At 49.4% G+C, this 27,626-nt stretch overlaps 1 protein-coding gene across 2 annotated transcripts in view; it reads right to left on the bottom strand.

Annotated features, from left to right (window-relative positions):
* Positions 1-20,500: 20,500 nt before the first annotated feature.
* SSH3 (slingshot protein phosphatase 3) overlaps positions 20,501-27,626 on the bottom strand; it is a 31,782-nt gene continuing 24,656 nt past the window's right edge. For both annotated transcript variants that reach the window (XM_037899358.1, XM_037899359.1), the window contains 3 exons: positions 22,531-22,731; positions 21,857-22,316; positions 20,501-21,659 (listed from right to left, as the gene is read on the bottom strand). In XM_037899358.1, the coding sequence (XP_037755286.1) occupies positions 21,105-21,659; positions 21,857-22,316; positions 22,531-22,731 (1,216 nt within the window). In that variant the 3' untranslated portion in view covers positions 20,501-21,104. The remainder of the gene's footprint in view (positions 21,660-21,856; positions 22,317-22,530; positions 22,732-27,626) is intronic.

The raw sequence follows: 27,626 nt of genomic DNA, 5'->3' as shown, positions 1-27,626 counted from the left end.
GTTGACTGATGACCATGCCCAGGACCTTCCTGCCTGTGGCCAAGTTGTAAACCTAACTCAATACATCGAAAATGTCTTCAAAGCCTGTAAAATTAAGAGAAGTTGTGCTGTTGACCTGTCAGTTACTTATAACCCTGTTAACTATTGTGTGCTTCTACTGAAGTAGCAAGGTGGCCCAAGTCACCTGCCTGCTCAGAAAGTGACCTTTTTTTGTTGTGATGGATGGCCAGAAAAGTCTATGTCATTCTCAATGGAACGGCTTGCCCCAAGGTTCCGTGGCGTCACCCTTTCTGGTTTATGTCTACACAAATGACCAGCTGGAATTCCCAATGTGTGAAGATTTATTTAGGCAGATGATCTTTGCATCACTACCCAGTCGGAAAGATTGGAGGACATTCTAACTGGCTTCCCGAATGTACTATCACACATGGATCCTGAATGCCAGCCCTACCAAGACACCAGCTTATGCCTTCCACCTGAAACACCATCAGGCCAAGCAAAACTATCGTGGGCTGGTACAATCCTTGAGCTCTATGAATATCCAGTATACTTAATGGTCACATTAGAATCATAGAATATCAGGGTTGGAAGGGACCTCAGGAGGTTATCTAGTCCAACCCCCTGCTCAAAACAGGACCAATCCCCAACTAAATCATCCCAGCCAGGGCTTTGTCAAGCCTGACCTTAAAACTTCTAAGGAAGGAGATTCCACCACCTCCCTAGGTAATGCATTCCAGTGTTTCACCACCCTCATAATGAAAAAGTTTTTCCTAATATCTAATCTAAACCGCCCCCACTGCAACTTGAGACCATTACTCCTTGTTCTGTCATCTGCTACCACTGAGAACAGCCTAGATCCATCCTCTTTGGAACCCCCTTTCAGGTAGTTGAAAGCAGCTATCAAATCCCCCCTCATTCTTCTCTTCTGCAGACTAAACAATCCCAGTTCCCTCAGCCTCTCCTCATAAGTCATGTGTTCCAGTCCCCTAATCATTCTTGTTGCCCTCCGCTGGACTCTTTCCAATTTTTCCACATCCTTCTTGTAGTTTGGGGCCCAAAACTGGACACAGTACTCCAGATGAGGCCTCACCAATGTCGAATAGAGGGGAACGATCACATCCCTCGATCTGCTGGCAATGCCCCTACTTATACATCCCAAAATGCCATTGGCCTTCTTGGCAACAACGGCACACTGTTGACTCATATCCAGCTTCTCGTCCACTGTAACCCCTAGGTCCTTTTCTACAGAACTGCTGCCTAGCCATTCGGTCCCTAGTCTGTAGTGGTGCATGGAATCCTTCCGTCCTAAGTGCAGGACTCTGTACTTGTCCTTGTTGAACCTCATCAGATTTCTTTTGGCCCAATCGGCTAATTTGTCTATGGCCCTCTGTAACCTATCTCTACCCTCCAGCGTATCTACCTCTCCTCCCAGTTTAGTGTCATCTGCAAACTTGCTGAGGGTGCAATCCACACCATCCTCCAGATCATTTATGAAGATATTGAACAAAACCGGCCCCAGGACCGACCCTTGGGGCACTCCACTTAATACCGGCTGCCAACTAGACATGGAGCCATTGATCACTACCCGTTGAGCCCGACAATCTAGCCAGGTTTCTATCCACCTTATAGTCCATTCATCCAGCCCATACTTCTTTAACTTGCCGGCAAGAATACTGTGGGAAACCGTGTCAAAAGCTTTGCTAAAGTTAAGGAACAACACGTCCACTGCTTTCCCCTCATCCACGGAGCCAGTTATCTTGTCATAGAAGGCTCTGCCCCTAGTTGGTTCCTCCAGCACTTGCACCAGGAAATTGTCCCCTACCCGTCCCAAAAACTTCCTGGATTGTCTGTGCACCGCTGTATTGCTCTCCCAGCATATATCCTGGTGATTGAAGTCTCCCATGAGAACCAGGGCCTGCAATCTAGTAACTTCCGTGAGTTGCCGGAAAAAAGCCTCGTCCACCTCATCCCCCTGGTCTGGTGGTCTATAGCAGACTCCCATCACAACATCACCCTTGTTGCTCACACTTCTAAACTTAATCCAGAGACACTCAGGTTTTTCCGCAGTTTCTTAGCGGAGCTCTGAGCAGTCATACTGCTCCCTTACATACAGTGCCACTCCCCCACCTTTTCTGCCCTGCCTGTCCTTCCTGAACAGCTTATATCCATCCATGACAGTACTCCAGTCATGTGAGTTATCCCACCAAGTCTCTGTTATTCCAGTCACATCATAATTCCTTGACTGTGCCAGGACTTCCAGTTCTCCCTGCTTGTTTCCCAGGCTTCTTTCATTTGTATATAGGCACTTGAGATAACTCGCTGATCGTCCCTTTTTCTCAGTATGAGGCAGGACCCGCGCGCTCCTGCTCGTGCTTCCTCTCGGTATCCCACTTACCTCAGGGCTTTGGTCTCCTTCCCCCGGTGAACCTAGTTTAAAGCCCTCCTCACTAGGTTAGCCAGTCTGCTTGCGAAGATGCTCTTCCCTCTCTTCGTTAGGTGGAGCCCGTCTCTGGCTAGCACTCCTCCTTCTTGGAACACCATCCCATGGTCAAAGAATCCAAAGCCTTCTCTCCGACACCACCTGCGTAGCCATTTGTTGACTTCCACGATTTGACAGTCTCTACCCAGGCCTTTTCCTTCCATGGGGAGGATGGACGAGAAGACCACTTGCGCCTCAAACTCCTTTATCCTTCTTTCCAGAGCCACGTAGTCCGCAGTGATCCGCTCAAGGTCATTCTTGGCAGTATCTTTGGTGCCCACGTGGAGAAGCAGGAAGGGGTAGCGATCCGAGGGCTTGATGAGTCTCGGCAGTCCCTCCGTCACAAAATTAGCCAATTAGAGAAGGGTTTATAGGAGTAGCCAATCAGGGCTGGGCAGGCCCATATAAGAAGAGCTGCTGTACAGAGCAGCTTCAGTCACTCCCTGGAGCCTGAGAAGAGAGGAGGACTGGCTACCTTGCAGGTGAAGGGCAGCAAGCACCCGGGACATAGCAGTGCTGCAGGCAGAGACCCAGAGAGCTAAAGGCAGCTCCTGGTGGGCTGCAGGAATCTTCAGGCTGAGGCCCTGAGGGAAGGGCAAAGAGGCTGCTGCAGGGAAGTGGCCCAGGGAGGCCTACGGAGGAGTTGGAAGGGATGCAGCAAGTGGTGGCCATCTACAGGGTCCCTGGGCTGAAACCTGGAGTAGAGGGCGGGCCTGGGTCCCCCCAGCCCCAACTCCCACTGAGGAAGTGGTTGGACTGAGGGACTGCGATACTGTCCCCTGGAAGGGGGGAGCGCAGAGTCACTGAAGAGGTTGCTGCAGTTCTGGGAGTGGTGCGTCACAAAAGTGATGGCAGCGAGGCACCACCAGAGGAGCTAATCCCCAGGACAGCCAGCCGGAGCCACCACAGTGGTGTGAACCCCATCACAGTCACTAACAACAAAAACAGCACCCCAAGCCTGGCACCCCCTAAGCCTAGGCAGTCGCCTGGGTCACTTGCACCTAAATCTGGTCCTGACTGCACCTCTCACCAATGTGCAGGACACAGTGGATGGATTTGCAGCAATGGGGTTCCCAGACTGCAGTCGGGCAATAGACAGCATGCATATCCCTATTTTGGCACCAGACCACCTCACCACAGAGTATATCAACTTTTCTGTGGTTTTGCAAGTATTGGTGGATTAACAGGGACACTTCATGGACATCGATGTTGGCTGGTCAGGGAAGGGGCATGACATCTGCATCTTTAAGAACACAGGACTGTTCAGAAAGATGTAAGCAGGGACTTTCTTTCCCAGCTGGTGGATTACCTTTGGTGATGTTGAAATGCCAATAGTGATCCTGGGGGACCCAGCGTACCCTTGGTTCAAGAAGCTGTACACTGACAACACCAAGGAAAATTCAGCTATTGACTCAGTAGGTGCAGAATGACAGCTGAATGTGCTTTTGGCAGATTGAAAGGATGCTGGTGGTGTTTACTCACTAGATTGGATATCAATGAGAAAAATATTCCAATGGTTATAGCTGTCTGTTGTGTCCTGCACACTATCTGTGAGGCAAAGGGGGAAAAGCTGCTGCCAGAATCAAGGGTGGTGGTGGAGCGGCTCTCTGATGACTTCAAACAGCGAGATACAAGGGCCATTAGAAGAATTCAACATGGAGCCATGCCAGGTGAGGGAGGCTTTGAAAGAGCCCTTTAACTGTCAGCCAAAGTAGTGTTCTGTGCTGGGCTGTCCTCTGGCCCTGGAGCAGAAGGAACTGTCTAGCGCTTGTTGTACATTTATAAATATGACTTTTCCAAAACCTATGAGTTGTGCGGTGCTTGCTGTATATTTACAACAACTATGTGTTTTGAGTAGCACTGTGCATTTGGCAGTATGTGTGATGAACTAAAAAAAATATAATTTTGTGCTCCATAAACAGAAATGTGCAAAAACAGTGCAGAAAAACAATGTGCAAAAAACAGGCAACGCTATACAAACTTTAAATATAAATTAATGGAATGGGACTTTGAAATTGGAAAGGCAGCAAACATTTCTGTACACTGACTCAAATTCAACCCTTAAAGACATATGGGGAGATAATGTTTGTGTTTTTCTGTATTCACATCTATATTGGTAGTGGTCAACAATGTAATCAGCAGTCCCTGTCTATGTTGTATTCTGTTAATTCAGAGAGCAAAAGAACCATTTAAATGAACTGTAAACAATGGGATATTGCTATATTCATCTCTCTTTGAAATGTATAGCCGATCATCTGCAAATGGTGGAAAAGGCAATTGCCTTATGTTAATCTGTGTGAATAATTACCAGGGATGCTTAGGAAGTAGACCGACTTCAAAGTTGCCCTGATTGCCCATTGTTTACCCAGGACTGTATAGTCAAGTGGATACTAGAACATTGTATAAAAGACCCTTGGGTCCTGATCCTGTCATCTCAGATCTGCTTAAGCTTCATCAGGGGAAGTTTGAGTCGTAAGACTGAGGTCCCAGTTAAGCTGGAACACCATGAATTTGATATTGGGGGGAGGGATAGCTCAGTGATTTGAGCATTGGCCTGCTAAACCCAGGGTTGTGAGTTCAATCCTTGAGGGGGCCATTTAGGGATCTGGGGCAAAAATTGGGGATTGTTCCTGCTTAGAGCAGGGGGTTGGACTAGATCTCCTGAGGTCCCTTCCAACCCTGATATTCTATGATTGGATTATAACCTATGGACTAAATTCTAAAAGAACTCTTTGCAACTAATAAGCTCACCATCTCTGCTATGAATCTGAATCTCAAAAATTGTATTCATGTCTGTATGTATGCTGCTCTTTTAACCATACTCTCTTTTCTTTTTTAATAAATTTTAGTTTAGTTAATAAGAATTGGCTGTAGCATGTATTTGGGTAAGATCTGGAATATTCATTAACGTGGCAGGTGATGTGTCCGATCCTTTGGGATTGGTAGAACCTTTTTCTTTTTATGGTGAATAAGATTTTCATTAATCCTCATCATATCTGACTTGGGTAACTAAGTGGAGGCCTGAGGCTGGGTTACTTTAAGGGAACTGTGTTGTTTGGACTTCTGGGTAACCAGTGAGGTATTATAGAAGCTGTTTTGTGCTGGTTTGGTAAATCTAAGTATTGGAATATCCATCAGCTTTGGGAGTTGTCTGGCCCATTATTTGCAGTTCACCTTAATTGAGTGACCTCAGCTGGCTCCCCCAGAATCCCAGTCACACTAGCTCTCCTAAGTGCTACACTAATACAAATAAATACAAATTGATAACAACAACAATGCATGCTTGGTCATAATAGGAACCATTAGACTCTGTAGTGATACTAAGTGATTTAAGGGTCATGGTGGATAATCAGCAGAACATGAGCTCCCAGCGTGGTGCTATGGCCAAAAGAGCTAATGTGATCCAGGGATGCATAAACTGGGGAATCTTGAGTAGAAATAGAGAGATTATTTTACCTCTGTATTTGGCATTGGTGCATCCACTACTCGATTACTGTGACTCGTTCTGGTGTTCACAGTTCAAGAAGGATGCTGATCAATTGGAGATGGCTCAGATAAGAGCCACGAGAATGATCAAAGGCTTAGAAAACATGCCTTGTAGTGACAGACTCTAGGAGCTCAATCTATTTATCTTAATATAGAGAATGTTAAGGGGTGACTTGATTACTGTCTGTAAGTACCTACATGGGGATCAAATAATGGCTCTTCATATTATACCTCTCTTCTGCTAGATTGATCTAGTGTTGGAAACTGAAGCTAGATACATTGAGTGGAAATAAGATGTCAATTTTTAGTGGTGAGAGTAATTAACCACTGGAACAATTTACCAAGAGCGGAGGTGGATTCTCCATCATTGGAAAGTTTTAAATCAAGATTGGATGTTTTTCTAAAAGATCTACTCTAGGAATGGTTTTGGGAAAGTTGTATAACGCAGGCCAGAGCAGATGATCAGTGGTTCCTCTCTGGACGTTACAAAATTATGTCAACCTAGCTTATGATGGCATACAGCCACTGGAGTTATTAAATCATTTGTGTATGTGCACATGTGGCTCCTTGTGTCAGTGGTGCACATACACAGTAACAGTCGACATAGTGTCTACGCTGATACTGTATCAACCTAATTACATCAACCGTGACTCAACACCACTTGGGGAGGTGCGGTGGTGTTACTAAATCGGCATACAGAGGCATTTACATTGGCAGGAACTAAATTTAAGTGAAGACACTCCCTCAGCTAGGTTGATGCAAGGCAGATTACGTCGACCCAACCATGTAGTGTAGACCATGCCTCAGAATCTATGAATCTATAATGAGTTCTGGAAACACCCGTGATCTGGAGATGGGCTAAATGTTGATCTTGCAAAATGGGTCCTGGTCCTGGGAGATTGAGCAGAGGCCCTGGAGGAGACAAAAGGGAGGCAGGCAGCTGAGTGCAGGTCTTTGGCAAGAGAGGGTCATACAGAAGGCACCTAGGCCCAGATCCTCAATGGTGTTTAGGCACTTACCTCCCATTGGAGTTGGGCCCTAAAGATTATTGCATGACTAAGGTCTTGTCCACACTAGAAAGCTTTACTGGCAAAAGTTGGGCTGGTTTACAGCTACTGACACAGCTATTTGGGCAGAGGGCATTCACATTTGGCTGCCTTTGTAAGGCCAGTGCATCCTGGCGGCATCTGGCTCTTATGGTAAAAGACATGGCACTGGGGGAGACATCCCAATGCTCCCATCTGGTGCACTGCCTTGTGGGAAATTTTTGCAGCATATAGTGGAATACCAGCACTCTGCTCAGTGGATTGTGGTAGTTTGCCTTCTGTTCCATCCCATGACCTACTGTTTCTCATGCCACTTTTCCCTCTCACCACCAATAGCACGGAGGCCGCAGGCAGGCAGGCAAAATTTTCTTCTCTTGCTTATTTATCTATGGTAGGTGATGAGACCTTTACATCTAGCTCTGTTCTGCAAATCCATTCTCCTGTTTGGCTACTGTCTCCCTTCCCACTTCCAGCTGACCTTGTTTGCTGAGACTAGCCAAGTGTTAGACTGTTCCTCTAAAGAGGCAGTGGAGTGGAGGGGGGGGGGGGGTCTGAGTAACTCCCTCAGCAGTTTGGATCAGAAGAACGTGGCCCCTTTGGAGATAGGTCGTCTGTGGAGCTGCAGTCACAAGAACCTTTATGGACCAAAGAAGAGATGCAGACTTGGTATTACCAACCTTCAGTGATCAAAACCCAAGAGTCAGACCTCCTTAAGAGCTCAGAAATCATGAGATTTAAAAAATAGGTAAGCAGAGTCTGAATGAGCTCTCCCCTGACATCTAGTGGTGAGCTGTGGAAAAGGACTTCAGGAGTTGATCTCATTTGCATGGGCACACCCACCCTGCCTAGGTGTTCAGCATGATGGGATTGCTTGCCCAAATGGTCACTTTTGGCTGGTGTGGGATCCCCAGTCTCCTTGTTATTGTGGCAGGAGCAATAAAGGGTTGTTATCTTTGTGTGAACCAGGGGCCACAGACTTGTACTTGGCACTTCCTGATTGAAGGATGCACCCTCAACTAAATTGCACTCGCTAGGCCGGGGACATGGGTTCCAAAGCCTAGTGAGTGGAGAGAGGGGCAGGGGGAATAGGTATTTGGGCTGGGTAGTAGCCAAGGTGCCTCAGACAGTACTTGAGCCCTCCCCTCCCCTCTTCACTGTATAATAACAGAACTAATTTAGACTCAAGTGACAGTCTTGTTGCATGCTTCAATGCTGAAATCACTGATACCTGGGTTCAAGTACTAACCCTGCTCTGGGACAGGTGTGCACCAGCAGCAAGGCTTCCCCACTAACAACTGGAATCACAGAGATGTGTTAAGTGGGGGGCCCTGAAGACATCTTGGTGTGGTGAGTGGCCAGCAGCAGGGCTGGTGGAGTGGTGCAGCCAGTAGGGGGGCTGGCAGAGATTGCAAGGGCAGAGTCCTGTAGAGAGGGGTGGTGAATGAATGCCTGAGCAGCAGAGTGAGTAAGGTGCCTCCTTGCTCCCCCTTCCCCCAGGGTGGGAGGTAGACTCTGCAGATGTACCTCTGAACTCTGGGTCTGCGCTGACCAAGGACAGCAACTAAGAGTGGGGTGCAGAGAAGGGATGGGCATGTTAAAGGGACTTTTGGGTTGCTGGACTTAAGAACCTGAGGGGGAAAGGACACTGCACAACTTACTTGCTGGTGGGTCTTTTGATCATGGTTTATCTTTATAACCCCTGTTTGCAGTGTTTCCCTAAATTAATGCTGCATTATTTCCCTCCTTTTTATTAAAAGTTTTTTGCTACACTCAGACTCTGTGCTTGTGAGAGGGGAAATATTGCCTCTTAGAGGGTGCCTGGGGGTGGTGTGTAATTGTCCCAGGTCACTGGGTGGAGGCTCGAGCCGGTTTTGTGTTGTATTGTTGAAAAGTAACCACTAGATACTGAACCCAACTCTGACTGGCAGAAGGGTTACAAATAGATTTGTTTTTTAGTCTGTCTTTTTAACTCCCCTCTACTCCTCTGCCAATGTGTGTGTGATAATTGCAGGTGGAAAAGTCAACCTTTAATACACACCTTTCCCTGGCTGCTTAGACGGCAACTCCACTAACCCTTTCCTGACCTTACTGTGAAGAGAGGTGCCATCCATTTCCTGTTACGGTCTTGACCCAGCGGCGACACCTCCTGCTGTCCTGGTGCTTCCTCGATTCCCCACTGCTCTCCGGCCCCAGGGAATCTCCTTTACCTGGGAGTCAGCAGGCCCACTTCACTGATTTTCCCCCCTCCTGTGCCTTGCACTGCCCCAGGACCCGCTCTCCACTCTAGGCCCATCCATGCAGATAGGGCTCAGTGGCTGTGCTGCAGTCTCATCCCTGAGGCTCTTGCACAGTGTTCTGCCCAAATGCCCAGCTGTGAAAACCATGGGATTGGAGGAGGTTCTTGTGTCATTACAACAGCGTGTCCTGCAGACACAAAAATCATGTCCCCCCACGGTCAGCTTGCAAGAGTTGGCAACACTGCAAACATGGCCTTCCCTGGCTAGTTGGAGCTAGCACTGCTGACCGGGCCGTTAAAAGTCTGGTTGGCTGTGCAGTGGGGCTGGCAGGCTCCCTGCCTGGCTCAGAGCAGCTCCTGGGAAGCAGCCAGCATGTCCCTCTAGCTCCTAGGCGCCGTCTGCTGCCCCCCGCTCCAAGCACTGGCTCCGCAGCTCCCATTGGCTGGGAACCAGGGCCAATAGGAGCTGCAAGCAGGGGCAGTGTGCAGACGCCCCCTCCCCCCCCCAGCTGTGCCTCTGCCTAGGAGCTGGAGGGACATGTCACCACTTCCTGGGAGCTGTCTGAAGTAAGCACTGCCCATAGCCTGCACACCCCTCACCCACCCCAATCCCTTGCCCCAGTCCAGAGCCCCATCCTGCACTCTGAATCCCTCATTTCTGACCCCACCCTGGAGCCTACACCCTCAGCTGGAGCCCTCAGCCTCTCCTACACCCCAACCCCCTGCCCCAGCCCAATGAAAATGAGCGAGCTCAGCCATGCATCACAGTTCCTGCCCCATATAGAGTGAATCTCCCTGTGGCCAGGGAGGACAGGGAACTGGGGTCTCACCATGACACCCCCTGCTGGTGCTGGGCTGGGCAGACAAGAGTAAGGGGGAATATGCAGGTGGGGAAAGCTTTGTTAGATGGCCAATATTTTGGTTCAGACATGCCTCATGGGAGTTGTAGGCCGGGCTTCCTTCTTGGACTACATCTCCCATAGTGCACCTCATGGAAAAGGAGGTGGCACAACATGGCAGCCACAGTGCACCATGGGAAATGTAGTCCAGCTAGAGAACCCTGTCTGTACAGGAGAACAGGGACATGAGGCATCCGACCTAAAACTCCCAAGAGGCATCACGGTTGCATTTCAGAAATGAAATATTTTGGGGCTTAGATTTGTCATGAAAAATCCACATTTCCTGCAGACATTTTTCACAAAAAATCATTTATTAAAAACCCCAATTTTCCACCAAAGAACAGTTATGATGGGAAATTTCCACCCTGGCCTAGCTCTATTATTTAAACCTTGGTTTGCTATGGAACTAAGTGGGGCGGGGCGGGGGGTCAAATATGTGGCTTTCAGCACCAAAATCTTGGGCTTTGTCCCTTTGTATTCTTAATGTGCCAGTATAATAATGCCTGCATCTGCAATTTTCACCCCATGCATCTGAAGAAGTGGGTTTTTTTACTCACAAAATCTTATGCCCAAATAAATCTGTTAGTCTTTAAGGTGCCACCAGACTACTCGTTGTTTTGGAGATAAAGAGTTACTCTGCTATTAGTAACTGTGTCCAGCAGTTATATACTCTATTGAATCAGCATCATGATCACATTCACGAGACCAGTTCGGGTTGCCAACCCTCCAGGATTGTCTTGGAGTCACCAGGAATTAAAAATTAATCATTAATTAAAGATGTCATGTGATGAAACCTCCAGGAATACATCCATCCAAAACTGGCAACCCTATGAGGCCAGTGTATTCCTTGTGCTCCTCTAATGGCTGTTCCATTCAAAGAGTGCTTCATCTCCGAAAGCAGCTAATGTTGCTATGTGGCCACAATGCAAACAGCAACCCCTTCGTTTAGAAAGCACCAGCGCTTCGAAGCTAGGAAACCATCAAGCACTCGTTAAATCCTACAGTCGCTTTCTGAGAGACAGAGTTCTTACTAAGTGCAACAAAATGCATATTTCATCATGACAGCCTTCACTCTGACCCGCGTAGTGCTGACAATTGCTATGCAGCATTGTTATTTATTACTTGTACTAACGTAGCAGCTAGGAGCCCTGCCAGTCATGGACCAGGACCCTGTTGCACAAACACAGAATTATCTCAGTTTTGGTATCTAAATCATAGAATCATGGAATATTAGGGTTGGAAGAGACCTCAGGAGGTCATCTAGTCCAACCCCCCTGCCCAAAGGAGGACCAACGCCAACTAAATCATCCCAGCCAGGGCTTTGGGAAGCTGGGCCTTAAAAATCTCTCAGGATGGCGATTCCACCACCTCCTGAGGTAACCCATTCCAGTGCTTCACCACCCTCCTAGTGAAATAGTTTTTCCTAATATCCAACCTAGACTTCCCCTACTGCAACTTGAGACCATTGCTTCTTGGTCTGTCATCTTCCACCACTGAGAACAGCCGAGCTCCATCCTCTTTGGAACCTCCCTTCAGGTAGTTGAAGGCTGCTATCAAATTCCACCTCACCCTTCTCTTCTGCAGACTAAATAAGCCCAATTCCCTCAGCCTTTCCTCATAAGTCATGTGCCCCAGCCCCTTAAACATTTTTGTTGCCCTCCGGTGGACTCTCTCCAATTTGTCCACATCCCTTCTGTAGTTTTTTTTGGGGCGGGGCAAAACTGGATGCAAAACTCCAGATGTGGCCTCACCAGAACCAAATAGAGGGGAATAATTACTTCCCTCGATCTGCTGGCAATGCTTCTACTAATGCAGCCCAATATGCCGTTAGCCTTCTTGGCAACAAGGGTACACTGCTGACTCATATCCAGCTTATCATCCACTGTAACCCCCAGGTACTTTTCTGAAGAACTGCTGCTTAGCCAGTTGGTCCCCATCCTGTAGCAGTGCATGGGATTCTTCCATCCTAAGTTGAGGACTCTGCACTTGTCCTTGTTGAACCTCATCAGACTTCTTTGGCCAAATCCTCCAATTTGTGTAGGTCACTCTGGACCCTATCCCTACCCTCCAGCATATCTACTGCTCCCCCCAAGCTTAGTTTCATCTGCGAACTTGCTGAGGGTGCAATCCATCCCATCATCCAAATCATTAATGAAGACGTTGAACAAAACTGGCCCCAGGACCGACCCCTAGGGCACTCCATTTGATACTGGCTGCCAACTAGATATCGAGCCATTGATCACCACCTGTTGAGCCTGAAAATCAAGCCAGCTTTCTATCCATCTGTCAAGGTTCCTCCCCCACTCTGAACTCTAGGGTACAGATGTGGGGACCTGCATGAAAAAAACCTCCTAAGCTTATCTTTACCAGCTTAGGTCAAAACTTCCCCAAGGTACAAAATATTCCACCCTTTGTCCTTGGATTGGCCGCTACCACCACCAAACAAATACTGGTTACTGGGGAAGAGCTGTTTGGACACGTCTTTCCCCCCAAAATACTTCCCAAAACCTTGCACCCCACTTCCTGGACAAGGTTTGGTAAAAAGCCTCACCAATTTGCCTAGGTGACTACAGACCCAGACCCTTGGATCTTAAGAACAATGAAAAAACATTCAGTTTTCTTACAAAAAGACTTTTAATAGAAATAGAAGTAATTAGAAATAAGAAATCCCCCCTGTAAAATCAGGATGGTAGATACCTTACAGGGTAATTAGATTCAAAACATAGAGAACCCCTCTAGGCAAAACCTTAAGTTACAAAAAAGATACACAGACAGAAATAGTTATTCTATTCAGCACAATTCTTTTCTCAGCCATTTAAAGAAATCATAATCTAACGCGTACCTAGCTAGATTACTTACTAAAAGTTCTAAGGCTTCATTCCTGGTCTATCCCCGGCAAAGACAAAATATAGACAGACACACATACCCCCTTTGTTTCTCTCCCTCCTCCCAGCTTTTGAAAGTATCTTGTCTCCCCATTGGTCATTTTGGTCAGGTGCCAGCGAGGTTACCTTTAGCTTCTTAACCCTTTACAGGTGAGAGGAGATTTCCTCTGGCCAGGAGGGATTTTAAAGGGGTTTACCCTTCCCTTTATATTTATGACACCATCTTATAGTACATTCATCCAATCCATACTTCTTTAACTGGCAAGAATACTGTGGGAGACCATATCAAAAGCTTTGCTAAAGTCAAGATATATCATGTCCACCGCTCTCTCCATATCCACAGAGCCAGTTATCTCATCATAGAAGGCAATCGAGTTGGGCAGGCATGACTTGCCCTTGGTGAATCCATATTGACTGTTCCTGATCACCTTCCTCTCTTCCAAGTGCTTCAAAATGGATTCCTTGAGGACCTGCTCCATGATTTTTTCAAGGACTGAGGTGAAGCTGACCTGTAGTTCCCCGGATTCTCCTTCTTCCCTTTTTTAAAGATGGTCATTATATTTGCCTTTTTTCAACTGTTCAGGACCTCCCCTGATCACCACGAGTTTTCATAGATAATGGCCAATGGCTCTGCAAATGATATTGCTCAATGTGTTCAATGGGGATAGATGATCAGTCATTAGGCTTATCGATTGTTGGTACAATATGCTCATTTGCTGTGTCCCAAGAATCATGTTGTACATATAGTTTTATAAGAAGATCTGATTTCTATCAATTTATGGTAAAAATATTGTTGGTGCACGTCTGAGAATGGTCAATCAGTATAATTAATGTGTCCCTCTGTTATAACTGATTCATTCATTAATTTAGAGAAATCCCTATGACCTGTGTTATGCAGGTCAGACTATATGATCACAAGGTTTCCTTCTGGCTTTAGCATCTATCATTCACCTATATTTCATTTCCAGGTGACCTGTAATTTATATTTTGAGGTTATTAATGAAACTAACATATATTTAGGCTTAGACAGATTAAGTTTTTATCAGTGAATGTCTATTTCACCATGCACACAAAAACCAACTAAAACTATTTCCATCAATAATCATGAAAATTCATAGATAGGCCACGTAAGAAAAATGTTGCTTTTAAGACCTGATTAGAGTTTGATTTAAGGATATTTAGTGTATATATTTTAACATGTGACATTGACAATTTTTGTTTTCATGGAATCATAGAAATGTAGGGCTGGAAGGAACCTCAAGAGGTCATCAAGTCCAGCCCCCAGTGCTGAGGCAAGACGAAGTGTACCTAGACCATCCCTGACAGGTGTTTGTCCAACCTGTTCTTGAACACCTCCAGTGATGGGGATTCCACAACCTCACTTGGAAGCCTAGTCCAGAGCTGAATTACCTAGTTAGAAAGACAAGGTGGGTGAGGTAATATATTTTATTGGACCAACTGCTGTTCGTGAAAGAGACAAATTTTCGAGCTACTCAGAGGGTCACAGCTAAATACAAGGTGAGACCAATTGTTTAGCATAAGTAGTTACCACATATTGTAAGAGATCATTCAAGGTGATGTGGCCTGTTAACACCCCTCCAGTCATAGAACAAAAAGTAGGGGTGGGGGGGAGGGCTAGTGGATTACAGATTGTTGGACTAAACCATAAATCCAGAGTCTTTATTAAATGCATTATTTTTAGCATCTAGCAAAGTTGTGAATTTAAGCTCCTGGGACCAGCCCAGCTACAACAACACTGCAAACAACATGTAGTCAAAAACTTTTCCCTACTATCTAACCTAAATCTCCCTTGTATATAAAACTTTAACATGTTTGAATTATTGTCTGACCCCGATTATTTCCTACCACTGTAAAAATGTAAATAGATACAAATAATAAAAAAATGCTTAAAACCCCTAATTTTATACAACTTTGAAAATTTAAATAAATAAAAATAGAAAAAATGCTTAAAATCAACATCAATTATCCATCAAAATTATAAAAAAAATACAAACTGAAGGCTGGCCAAGCCTATGTATATTTAATATTACCTTAATTAGACATTAAGGTTGTACTGAAAAATGCATTGCTTCATGCTTAGAGAGACTGCTGACGTGGAGTGCGTGCGTAGCATCAGAGTGAGGTGTGGCTTTAACCATTAATTGCCTTGCTTTTAAATATTTGCAAATGAAAAGAGAAGGAAGTAGATTGGCGACACTTAGCAAGGATCATAACTGGTTTTTGAAACCAAGTGTTTTGTTTTGGGCATTTCCCAGGTATGTGCGTGGGTGGGGTTTTTTTTAAAAAAACATCTTTTCCTGTTTCCTTTTGGGTTGGTAAATAAGACACGTTTTTTAAAAAAATGAAATGAATAGAAAGGGTGAGTCATTAGATCATTAAAGCAAAGAAGTGAGCAGTGCTGGCATTTCTAATAACAAGCCCTGCTGCATTTTGTGTGTCTGACATACTACAAATATGCACTGTTGTATTACTATAGCACCTAGTATCAGGGGGTAGCCGTGTTAGTCTGTATCCACAAAAACAACAAGGAGTGTGGTGGGACCTTAAAGACTAACAGATTTATTTGGGCATAAACTTTCGTGGGTAAAAAGCCACTTCTTCAGATGCATGGAGTGAAAATTACAGATGCAGGCATTATATAATGACACATAAAGAGAAGGGAATTACCTCACAAGTGGAGAACCAGTGCTGACAGGGCCAATTCGATCAGGGTGGATGTAGTCCACTCCCAATAATAGATGAGGAGGTGTCAATTCCAGGAGAGGCAAAGCTGCTTTTGTAATGAGCCAGCCACTCCCAGTCCCTATTCAAGCCCAAATTAATGGTGTTAAATTTGCAAATGAATATTAGTTCTGTTGTTTCTCTTTGAAGGCTGTTTCTGAAGTTTTTTTGTTCAAGTATAGCTTCTTTTAAATCTACACACCACAGAAACACTAATCCAGGAACCAATCCCTGTAGTAAACCTCGTTGCCTACTCTGTCCCCATATCTACTCGAGCGACACCATCAGAGGACCCGACTATATTAGCCACACCATCAGAGGCTCATTCACCTGCACATCTACTAATGTTATGTATGCCATCATGTGCCAGCAATGCCCCTCTGCCATGTACATTAGCCAAACCAGACAGCCCCTATGTAAAAGAATAAATGGACGCAAATCGGACATCAGGAACGGTAACAAACAAAAGCCAGTAGGAGAACACTTCAATCTTCCTGGACATTCTATAACAGATTTAAAAGTAGCTATACTTGAACAAAAAAACTTCAGAAACAGCCTTCAAAGAGAAACAACAGAACTAATATTCATTTGCAAATTTAACACCATTAATTTGGGCTTGAATAGGGACTGGGAGTGGCTGGCTCATTACAAAAGCAGCTTTGCCTCTCCTGGAATTGACACCTCCTCATCTATTATTGGGTGTGGACTACATCCACCCTGATCGAATTGGCCCTGTCAGCACTGGTTCTCCACTTGTGAGGTAACTCCCTTCTCTTCATGTGTCATTATATAATGCCTGCATCTGTAATTTTCACTCCATGCATCTGAAGAAGTGGTTTTTTTTACCCATGAAAGCTTATGCCCAAATAAATCTTAGTCTTTAAGGTCCCACCAGATTCCTTGTCGTTTCTTTGGCACCTAGGAGCTCCAGGCGTGGCCCAAGACCCCACTGTGCTGTACGCACAGAGAGAGATGGCCCCTGCCCCACAGAGCTTACACACTAAATAGACAAGAGATGGAGGGAAGTGATTTGCCCAAGCTCACTTAGTGAGGCAGAGCCAGGAATAAAAACCCAGGTCTTTTCAGCCCCAGACTGGTGATCTGTCCTCAAAGCAAGAGCAGTGAGGGGCAGCAGTATGCAGCCCAAAGCTAGAGAGCCAGCACCCTGCCTCTCTGTGCCTTGATTATCCCAGCTGGCAAACATGGCTGCTAGTAATGCTTTGCATGTGATGGGCCTGTTCCCATCTGTGGGTGTGGATGCACTCTGGAAAGGCGCAGTCAGCTGACCAGCCTGGCTTTTCCAGCTGCTATGAATCATAGAATATCAGGGTTGGAAGGGACCTCAGGAGGTCATCTAGTCCAACCCCCTGCTCAAAGCAGGACCGATCCCCGACTAAATCATCCCAGCCAGGGCTTTGTCAAGCCTGACCTTAAAAACTTCTAGGGAAGGAGATTCCACCACTCCCTAGGTAACGCATTCCAGTGTTTCACCACCCTCATAGTGAAAAAGTGTTTCCTAATATCCAACCTAAATCTCCCCCACTGCAACTTGAGACCATTACTCCTTGTTCTGTCATCAGCTACCACTGAGAACAGTCTAGAGCCATCCTCTTTGGAACCCCCTTTCAGGTAGTTGAAAGCAGCTATCAAATCCCCCCTCATTCTTCTCTTCTGAAGACTAAACATCCCCAGTTCCCTCAGCCTCTCCTCATAACTCATGTGTTCCAGTCCCCTAATCATTTTTGTTGCCCTCCGCTGGACTCTTTCCAATTTTTCCACATCCTTCTTGTAGTTTGGGGCCCAAAACTGGACACAGTACTCCAGATGAGGCCTCATCAGTGTCGAATAGAGGGGAACGATCACGTCCCTTGATCTGCTGGCAATGCCCCTACTTATACATCCCAAAATGCCATTGGCCTTCTTGGCAACAAGGGCACACTGTTGACTCATATCCAACTTCTCGTCCACTGTAACCCCTAGGTCCTTTTCTGCAGAACAGCTGCCGAGCCATTCGGTCCCTAGTCTGTAGCGGTGCATTGGATTCTTCCGTCCTAAGTGCAGGACTCTGCACTTGTCCTTGTTGAACCTCATCAGATTTCTTTTGGCCCAATCGGCTAATTTCTCTAGGTCCCTCTGTATCCTATCCCTACCCTCCAGTGTATCTACCTCTCCTCCCAGTTTAGTGTCATCTGCAAACTTGCTGAGGGTACAATCCAGATCATTTATGAAGATATTGAACAAAACCGGCCCCAGGACCGACCCCTGGGGCACTCCACTTGATACCAGCTGCCAACTAGACATGGAGCCATTGATCACTACCCGTTGAGCCCGACAATCTAGCCAGCTTTCTATCCACCTTATAGTCCATTCATCCAGCCCATACTTCTTTAACTTGCTGGCAAGAATACTGTGGGAGACTATGCTCCGGTGCAGAGACAGAAGCAGCCGAGGGTGTCCCTGAATGCAGAAGGCACATGGCAGGGGCAGGGCTCTGTGCCTGACTCTGCTTCCCCAAAGCTATTTAGGTGCCTACTTGCTTCCAGTTGGGGAAATCCTATTTTCTGTTGAAAACCAGGCTTGGCAGAAAACTCCCAGCCAGCTGCAGAAACCCAAGCCAGACAGCTGGTGTTCCTCAGGGAGGCAGCTGCCTGCATCAGCCAGCCTGCCCAGGCCAAGGGGAAAGCCAGTGGTGCCCGGTTCCCTGCTGGGACGGAGTGGGAATTTCCTGCAGTGGCTTTATGAATGGGTTGCCTGGCAGTGACAGCGACTCCTGGGGCGGAGCAGGAGCCACAAGGGGTTAGTGTCACGTAACCAGGCCAGGCTGGAATGCAGGGTCATTAAGGCCTGGCTGAAAGCAACCCCTATCCACAAAGGGCCTAGAAAGACAATGGGGACCCCCAGGGCTGCATGACTGCCATCTAACAATGGGGAAGATGTGAACTCAGCGTGGCTCTGCAGGACAACGGCACTGGGACCCACTGGCCCTTTGGAGACACAGCAGCTCTCATGTGAGCCTGAAACACACAGAGGGAGAGCGCCAACCATGGATTCCACAGCAGGCTGGCTGGGTGGAGCACAAGCTTGGCCAGGATGGATGATGTCTTAACCTTTGGCCCTCTGTTCCTCCCCTCAGGACTCCCTGGGCCGTGTGCCAGCGGGCTAACGAACCCTGCTCTGGTTGGAAAAGGCAGCCTGGTGTCCCTGCAGACTGGCTGGGGTGCCTGGAGAGGGTAAATATCTCTGACCAGGCTCCTGGCTCAGTTGGATTTGCAGGGCAGAGCTCACGGCACAAAGCAGGAGGGCTGGAGCCCAGCGGCTCCGTCTCAGAGGCACTGAGGCCATGTGGCCAGCCCTGGAGGAACAGAGAGCCCCCTCGGGGGACTGGCACACTGAAGGGGCTCCTCTAAGGGACAGTTTAAAAGCTGGGGTGGAGCACTGATCCTGTGGATCCGTCACTCCTGCCCAGCCACTCTGATTTCAGCCCAATTCATTGCCCTGTGGGAGCTGGTTCCATGCTGAGTCATAGCCTGGGAGGCACCAGAGGGTTTGGGGGGGCTGGCGCAGGGACACAAATCACCTTGTACCCCCATTTCTGATGACAGGATTTGTCTGAATGGCAGAGGGGTGTGCTATTAGGGCGAGGCACTCCGGTGGTGGGCACAGAACCTGGTGGTGGATGGCAGAGGCATCAGGGGATTGAGACTGGACTGATAGCTAGGGGATGTTCAAACCTCCTCAGGCCATGACTCAGCTCATCCATGCCTAGGACGGGGCTTTAAGCCACCTTTGTGCTCCCTGTGCTGGGTGGCCAGGCGGCCTTGCAGCTGCTCTAAGTTATGCTCTGCTCCCAGCAGAAAGCAGAGCCTAGCTGATGTGCTGTGCACTCTGGCCACGCCCTCTGGGCTGTGGTGCTGAGCAGGCACTGATACCAGCTAGGGAGGGGCAGTTCTCAGCGGGGCAAGCATAATTCATTAATGCACCCAGCTCCCACCATGGCATCGCTCACACAGCCATAGTGCTGCCCCACAGAGACTCCAACAGGCAGAACCTCCCTGAGCCAAACTGCACTTTCCCCACCCCCCAGCAAGATCAGGGCTGTGTTCATACTCCGGGCCCATTGATGTGGGTGGGGACTTGCTGCAAGCTGGCAGAAATCTCCCTGGCAAAGACCAAGGAGGGGTTAGCCATTGTGCTTCAATTGTGGGGCAGAGAGAAAGGTGTGGAGCTGCACTAGGAAGTGTCCCCTTCATGCTGCATTTCCTGGGTTTGAGCTGATTCATTCTGGAGCAGCATGGGGCTAATGGTCAGAGCACATGAGTCAGGAGCCTGTGTTCTCACCCTAGCCACAGCAAGCGAGCAAGGCCTTCCTGCCCTCAGTTTCCCTCTTTGGAGCCAGCACCCATGTGTGTAAATTGCTTTAAGTTCAATTTGAGGAGGAGTCCAAGAGCCTCTCTGTCCCCCAGAGGTGGGGTGGGAATTGACTGGCAGGGGCAGGGGAACCACCAGTGCCCCTGATCTATTGAGCATCAGGGATCACAGTGCTGTTGAGCCAGCACCTTTCCCTAGTTCTTCCTTGGATGGCTGGGTCCCAGACCCCACCTCCCAGGGCGTTGGCCTGGGTGACTGCTCCTTGCTTCCTGTCCCATCCTTAGGCAGCAGGGGGCACAGAAGCCCATGTCCCAGTGGGAAGGGGGACCCCAGGGAAGGGAGGAGCCCAGAGCCAACTGCAAAGTGAATTAACTCTTTATTCACAGACGGAGTGAGGCTGGCACAGAGCGAAATGGTATGGTGTCCATGTGTGCAGAGCTGGGAAAGGGAGGAGGGGTTCACCCCCTCTCTCCTCAGGCACAGTGACGGGGTTGGCACCTTTTGACCCTACTGACCAAAGCAGTGCTCAATGGCACAAAAGCAAAGGGCTAGTGGGGAGGGACAACACAGGGCATCATGCCCCCCCATCCTCCCCCAGTAATACCTGCTCAACTGCACGGCAGGAGCCTCAGGGCAGCATGGGCCTGTGCAGCATGAGTGGCGGACAGAGCAATCCCCACAGGGGAATGTTCCATCCTTCCTCCAGATCTGCGGGGGGATGGGAGGGATGCATATTTGGGGGAGGGGCTGTCTTCACCATAGAGTCCCTCTCTTCCATTGGCCACACCCCCAGCAGCACTCAGGCCCTGCCCCCCAAGGGTGATCTGCACTGAGGTCTCCGGTATCAAATGTCCTGCCCCCAAACGGCACAGGGCAGCTGCTAGGCCCCAATACCATCCATGGCAGTACCCTGGGATATGGGGGCAGAGCCACAGCCAGAGGCGGGGCTAAGGGGGTGGAGTCTCACCCCGAGCCAGGATCTAGGTCCACGCTGGCTTGCCGCACCATCTTTCTGGGTCGTGATGGGGGGAGAGCGCCTCCTCCAGGCTGGGGCGCCTGTGATGGGGGCGGGGACCTAGCAGGATCCTCCCTTGTGGGTCTTTCCCGGCCAGCAGCCTCCAGCCGCTCCTCGAACTCTCTGGTGCGGCTGAGTACCAGGGCAGCATCCATGAGCTGGGCCACGGAGTAGCGGTGCTCCATGACACGAGCCCGGTGTGGGGCTGTGGCTCTGGGGCTGGGGCCCTCCACGTGCTTCAAGGCTTTGTGCACCTTGCCCGGCACCGGGTGGTAGGAGATCTGCTTGCACGCCTGGGCATGGCTCCGAGGGACATGCCGGCTGCGCTGTCGGCCCCGTCGCTTGCCTGTCTTGTCTGTTGGGGCCTGCGGTGGGTGCTGCTTGGCCTTGGAACCTGGCGCTGATGCCCCCGGCTCCTCCTGGTCCTGTGGCGGTGATGGTGGGACTGCAGGTTCCTGGTGGGGGCACTCCACAGGGGACTCGTGCCCTGAGGCAACAAACACCTGCAGGAAAGAGGAGAGGCGGCGATCAGAGAACAGGTATGCCCGGGTCACTGATAGACCCAGGCTCTCTCTCTGCTGGGCCCCAATCCCTCCTCTCCTGCCCCACCTCCAGCTGCATGGCACCTTCCCACAGCCCTAGATCTCACCACCTGGGGCTTCCTCCCTCCCCCATGATGCCTGCTGGCTGTGCCACTTACCTCCCCCTCTGCAGCACCCCCCAGCGGGGTGGGGGCATCAGGGCTGTCCATCTCACTGATGCTCCTCATCACGGCATAGAGATTGATGCGCCGGTCGCGCGGTGTCCTGGGTATCTCTGGCACCTGCAGCACGGCCAGGTGCCCCCGGACCTCTTCAGCCCCTGAGTCGTCTGAGCCCCCTGGCTCCTCTGCCTCCTGCACCAAGGTCCGGGGCCCTTTGCCCCCTGCTGGGGCCTGGGTCTGGGCTGGCTCCTCAGGGGGCTCCCGCAGGGGCCGGAAACAATACTGGGGTGTCGTGGCTGGCTCCTCCTCCTGCCGCCCTGGCTCCTCCTCCAAACTCAGCATCTCCTGGCACAGGCTCCCCTCACTCTCCGATTGGTCGCTGCCAGTGTCACTCCCATTCACCGTGTCCTCCCACTGGCTGTCTCCTGCCTTCTGCTCCCACAGGCTGCTGTGTCGGCTATGCAGAGACACATTGAGCTGAACATGAGGCACTGCGGTTGTCACAGCAACCCCTGCTGGGGAAGGCAGGGCTGGGCAGTGTAGGCTCCTCCCCCACCTGGATGTCACAGTGCCCCCTGCTGGGGAAGGCAGGGCTGGGCAGTCTCCTCCCCCTCCCTGATGTCACAGAACCCCTGCTGGGGGGCAAGGCCTCTCCCCCTCCTTCCAGTTACCTGGCATCCAGGATGCCCTGGTAGAACTCCAGCTGCCTCATGAAGCTGGGGTTGGGGTGCACGATGGGGCGCTGATCCTGCACATGCCGGTAGGCCCGCTCCAGCGACCAGCCGTACTCCTTCATGGCGTAGGCGATCACCGTGGAGGCTGAGCGGCTTACACCCATCTTGCAGTGCACCAACACCCGCGAGTTCTGGGCCCTGTTACAGGATAGGGGCTGGTGAGGCAGGCACAAGGGGCTCAGTGCACTTTCTTCACCTCCCCTTCCCCAGTTGTCTGCAGATAACTCCTGAAGGGAGCTCACAGCAGCGAGCCCAAGATTGCAGCACAGGCCGCGCAAGTGACAACAGAGGCTGTGGTGCAAGCTAAGTACTGGCTGAGATTCACCTACAGAACAGCTGCTTTAACTTGGAAGTGGATAAGTCCATTAGTAGTATCACTCCAATGTGTGAGCGCTGGGGAGAATTTGTCTCCCAGTGTTGACGATTGCCCCAGAGCACATCCCTGGGGACTGCTACATGGAGACCCTTTGGTGCCAACTGGCAGAGGGCATAAGGGGGCACAGGATTTTTACAGGGATTCCCCTGGGTCTAACTTCTACATAATAATGCACCGAAGGGAGGCACGTGAGGTCTCTACCAACAGCCAGTAATGCGCCAGTAATGCTCCAGTTGCCCTAATCATGGTGAGACATGTGAATGTATCTACAGGACACTCATTCTTAAGGTAGAATCATAGGAGATTAGGGTTGGAAGAGACTTCAGGAGGTCATCTAGTCCAACCCTCTGCTCAAAGCAGGACTAACCCCAACTAAATCATCCCAGCCAGGGCTTTGTCAAGCTGGGCCTTAAAAACCTCAAAGGAAGGAGATTCCACCACCTCCCTAGGCAACCCATTCAGTGCTTCACCTAGTGAAATGGTTTTTCCTAATATCCAACCTAGACCTCCCCGCACTGCAACCTGAGACCAGTGCTCCTTGTTCTGTCAGGTATGTAAGTTATGAAAGGAAGGAACAGGTTCTGTTCAGGAAGGTGGAGGCGCTTCTCTCTCCCTGACTGACCACGGTGTTGTGCGTGGCTTACAATATAAATCAATCTGCGTACGAAGCCACCAGCTAATCAAGACCGTGAGGGCAACAAACTCTCACAATGTCTACAGGAAGGAACACCCAGCAGGGAGGCTGCCAGGTTCTGACTAAGATCAAAGAATTAGTCTGGTATATGGGGAGAATGCAGAAAGACATCTATATTCCTTCACCTAGGGGACAAGCTGTGAGGTGGCTTGTCTTATGGAGGGCAACAGCTGGCCTGGTTAATAGCTGGGAAAATGACTCTGGGTAAGCTAAGCCTGTACGAGACAGGACAGTGTCTAAGCTCTAGAAGGCAGGTTATGATTTTGTTTTAGAGGTAACCAGCTGCTTCCAGTGCTTCTAACTACTTGCTGTTATTTCAATCTCTGTTCTTTGATAAATAACCTTATCCTTTGTGGTAAATCCAGGACAAACAGCTAAAAAAGGGGACTAGTAATTAGTCCCAGGGGATTAAAAAGCCCCTCCCTATCCACTGAGGAGAGAGAACCACTGGGGCAATAAGGTTCAGCTGGAAAAGGGGTTGCTAGGGAACCAATTAGGTTCAGCTGACTCCAACTACTTGGGACCTTTTTAAACCCTCTCCTGGGTGGAAGGAGGGGAACAGTGAGGGAGTGAGAGGAGCAGGGAAGCTGCCAGCAGGCTGTTTGCAGCAAGACATCAAACCTTCCCAGTAGGGAGGCTGCACTCGCTCCCCAGAAGGGAAGGAAAACAAGCACAAGGGACTGACTGAGGAAAGGAGTAGCAGGATCCTGTGCCACCTGTAAGGATTCGCCTTGCCCCAAACCTGAGTCTCCAAGGCTAAAAAAGACTGAGCCTACTGAGGCGAACAAGGTATTTTGCCACACATGGTGTCAGAAGTGGGATGTGGTGAGTGAGTAAGGCTCTGTGGCAAGCCATCTCAGGGCAGGGTAAAAATGGAGGATGTAGTGAAGGCGTTGGTACAGGCCACTGCGGCCCAACAAGAGGCTACCAGGGTGCAGATGGCTGCCCAGCAAGAGTCAGGACAGGAGACGAACCAATTACTGATGAACCAGGCGGCTCAAGATCGAGCCACCCTGAATGAACTAATGAACCAGTTAAAAGCCCTGACCACACTGACGCACGGGCCCCAGGGGATCCAGCCGCTGCGGGCAAGCAACTATTTACAGAAGATGACTACAGAGGACGATAGTCGGGAGGATGGCACTGTGGGCAGGTATCCTGGCTCCATTTCTGTGTGGGAAGCCCCAGAAGGCCTATTTCGACATGACCACAGAGACAGCTATGGATAAAGCTCAGCAGCCCGAAAAATCGGGGGCTGCCAAGAGCAGAGTACTGATGTTATGCATGTGGCAAACTGGGGCATATCTTTGCCCAATGCCCAAATCTAGAAGAGCCCATGAAATACGAACTGGGAGATATAGGGGGACCATGTGATCTAATAAGTCTAGTAGGGGTTGCGATGGTCCCTCATAGATACACTAGACCCCTTAAGATGAATGGTATAGAGACCACCGCGTTAGTAGACTTGGGAAGTGCAATCATGCTGGTCTCAGGAAAGCTGGTCGGGCAGGACCAACTGTCCCGGGCCAAATGCTCAGGAATATCCTGTGTGCATGGGGATGTCAGTTACTATCCAACCATCCCCGTAAAAATAGAAGTTCTCGGAAACCCCACTAAGGTGACGGTGGGAGTAGTTCCGAAACTCCCCTACCCAGTCCTTATTGGACGAGACGTCCCGGGATTTGATAGCCTACTCCCTGGGGAGAAAGTGGAAGAAAATAATGAACCCGGGACCCAGGGGGTGGCCCAGATAGATAACGCCCCCCCGAGCCTTCCACGAATTTGGCCAGGATTTGTTCTCCCCACTGGGAAAGCCCCGGAAGACTCAGAGGGAATGGAGGGTGGATAAAAGGAGGGGAACGAGGATCTTGACCCAGTACCAAAAATCTACGCTTGTAGAGGAAAGAGGTGGCTCAACGGACAGCGGGGTGGGGCAGGAGGTCAACGAACTAATAGCTGGACCTAGTTCCCCGGGGGTTTTCCCCGAGGGGAAGACAGAGGTAGATCCCCCTGAGTTTGGACAAATGGGGACCTCACTCGGGAATTTTGGTCAGGATCAGGCCAATGATCCAATATAAAGCAATATTCATAAAGAAGTAGTTGAGGTAAATGGGGTCCCCGTCGAGGGGAGAGTCAAGGGCCCAGGGCCATATTATGTGATTAAGGGTGATCTGCTACACAGAGTAGTCCGGGTCCAAGAGCAAGTCGTAGAACAACTCTTGGTCCCACAGAAGCATCAGAGGGACATGATGGATCTGGCCCACAGCCATCTGTTTGGGGGCCATCTAGGGGTAGATAAGACCCTTGATCAGATTCTGCAGAGGTTTTTTTGGCCTGGCATCTATGCAGCGGTCCGGCAATATTGTACCTCCTGTCCGGAATGTCAGTTACATGAGCCCCGACCACACCTAAGGGCCCCTTTGGTACCTCTACCAATTATTGAAATCCCATTCAAGCAAATAGCTATGGATCTAGTAGGGCCACTGGAGAAGTCAGCCCGGGGTCATCAGTACATTCTGGTAGTATTAGATTATGCCACCCGATATCCAGAGGCCGTACCCCTACGGAACACCATGTCCAAGACCATAGCCAAAGAATTAGTCCGGATTTTTTCCAGAGTAGGGATACCTAAAGAGATCCTGATGGACCAAGGGACCCCCTTCGTGTCTAAGTTAATGAAGGACCTATGTACAATGCTCCATATATGGACCCTCAGGACGTCAGTCTATCATCCCCAGACCGATGGTCTTGTTGAACTCTTCAATAGAACATTGAAGAACATGCTACGGAAAGTGGTTAGTCACAATGGGAAAGACTGGGTGGCCCTGCTACCTTACTTGCTGTTTGCTGTATGGGAGGTTCCCCAAGCTTCCACTGGATTCTTCCCATTCGAGCTGTTATATGGTCGCCACCCCAGAGGCGTATTGGACATGGCCAAAGAGGGCTGGGAAGAACAGCCGAACCTCGGGAGAAACATCGTTGAACATGTATTGCAAATGAAAGACAGGATAGCCCAAGTCGCCCCCCTTGTGTGCGAACACCTGGAGAAGGCCCAAGGGACCCAACGGACATACTACAATCACCAAGCAACGACTCGGAAGTTCCAGGTGGGAGACCGGGTAATGGTGCTCATACCCACGGCAGACAGCAAGCTCCTGGCCAGGTGGCAGGGGCCATATGAGATAATAGAAGCCATAGGAGAAGTTGACTATAAGGTCCGACAGCCGGGTTGCCGGAAGCTGGAGCAGATCTACCATAGAAACCTGCTGAAACCATGGCAGGATAGAGAAGCACATGTGGTTGCGCTAGGGGCACCATCCCCTAAAAGCGACCAGCCTCATCAAGTGCGAATATCCCCAGAGTTGACTCCGGAGCAATGATCTGAAGTGATCAGCCTGATTAAACGCAACCAGGATAGTAAGATGGACGACCGCGGCTGAAGACGCTTTTTCAGATCTACGGACGGCCCTCTGCACTGACCCCATACTCGTGGCCCCAGACTGGGGGAAGGAGTTTATCCTACAAACCGAGGCCTCTGATGTAGGGTTGAGGGCAGTACTTTCACAAATGGTCGGGGATGATGAACACCCCATCCTCTTCCTTAGTAGGAAGCTCCTGCCTAGGGAACGGAAATACGCCGTTGTCGAAAAAGAATGCCTGGCGGTAAAATGGGCTGTAGAAAGCCTCCGCTACTATCTACTGGGACGGAGGTTTACCCTTGTCACGGACCATGCCCCTCTGCAGTGGATACACCAAAATAAAGACAAAAATGGCTGAGAGTGACGAGATGGTTCCTGTTGCTTTCAACCCTTCCACTTCAGAGTACAACATAGGTCTGGAATCCAACATGGCAATGCGGGATGGCCCTGTCGAGAGTGCACTGTTTGCCGACCCAAGTAGCCCAACCCCGTAGTGTTGACAAGGGGGTGGGGGGGGGGAGATATGTGGTAAACCCAGGACAAA

This window comes from Chelonia mydas, chromosome 6, assembly GCF_015237465.2.
Source record: "Chelonia mydas isolate rCheMyd1 chromosome 6, rCheMyd1.pri.v2, whole genome shotgun sequence".
Classification (NCBI taxonomy): domain Eukaryota; kingdom Metazoa; phylum Chordata; order Testudines; family Cheloniidae; genus Chelonia; species Chelonia mydas.
The sequence above is the reverse complement of the archived record's forward strand: the minus strand, read 5'-3'. Positions and strand labels throughout refer to the sequence as shown.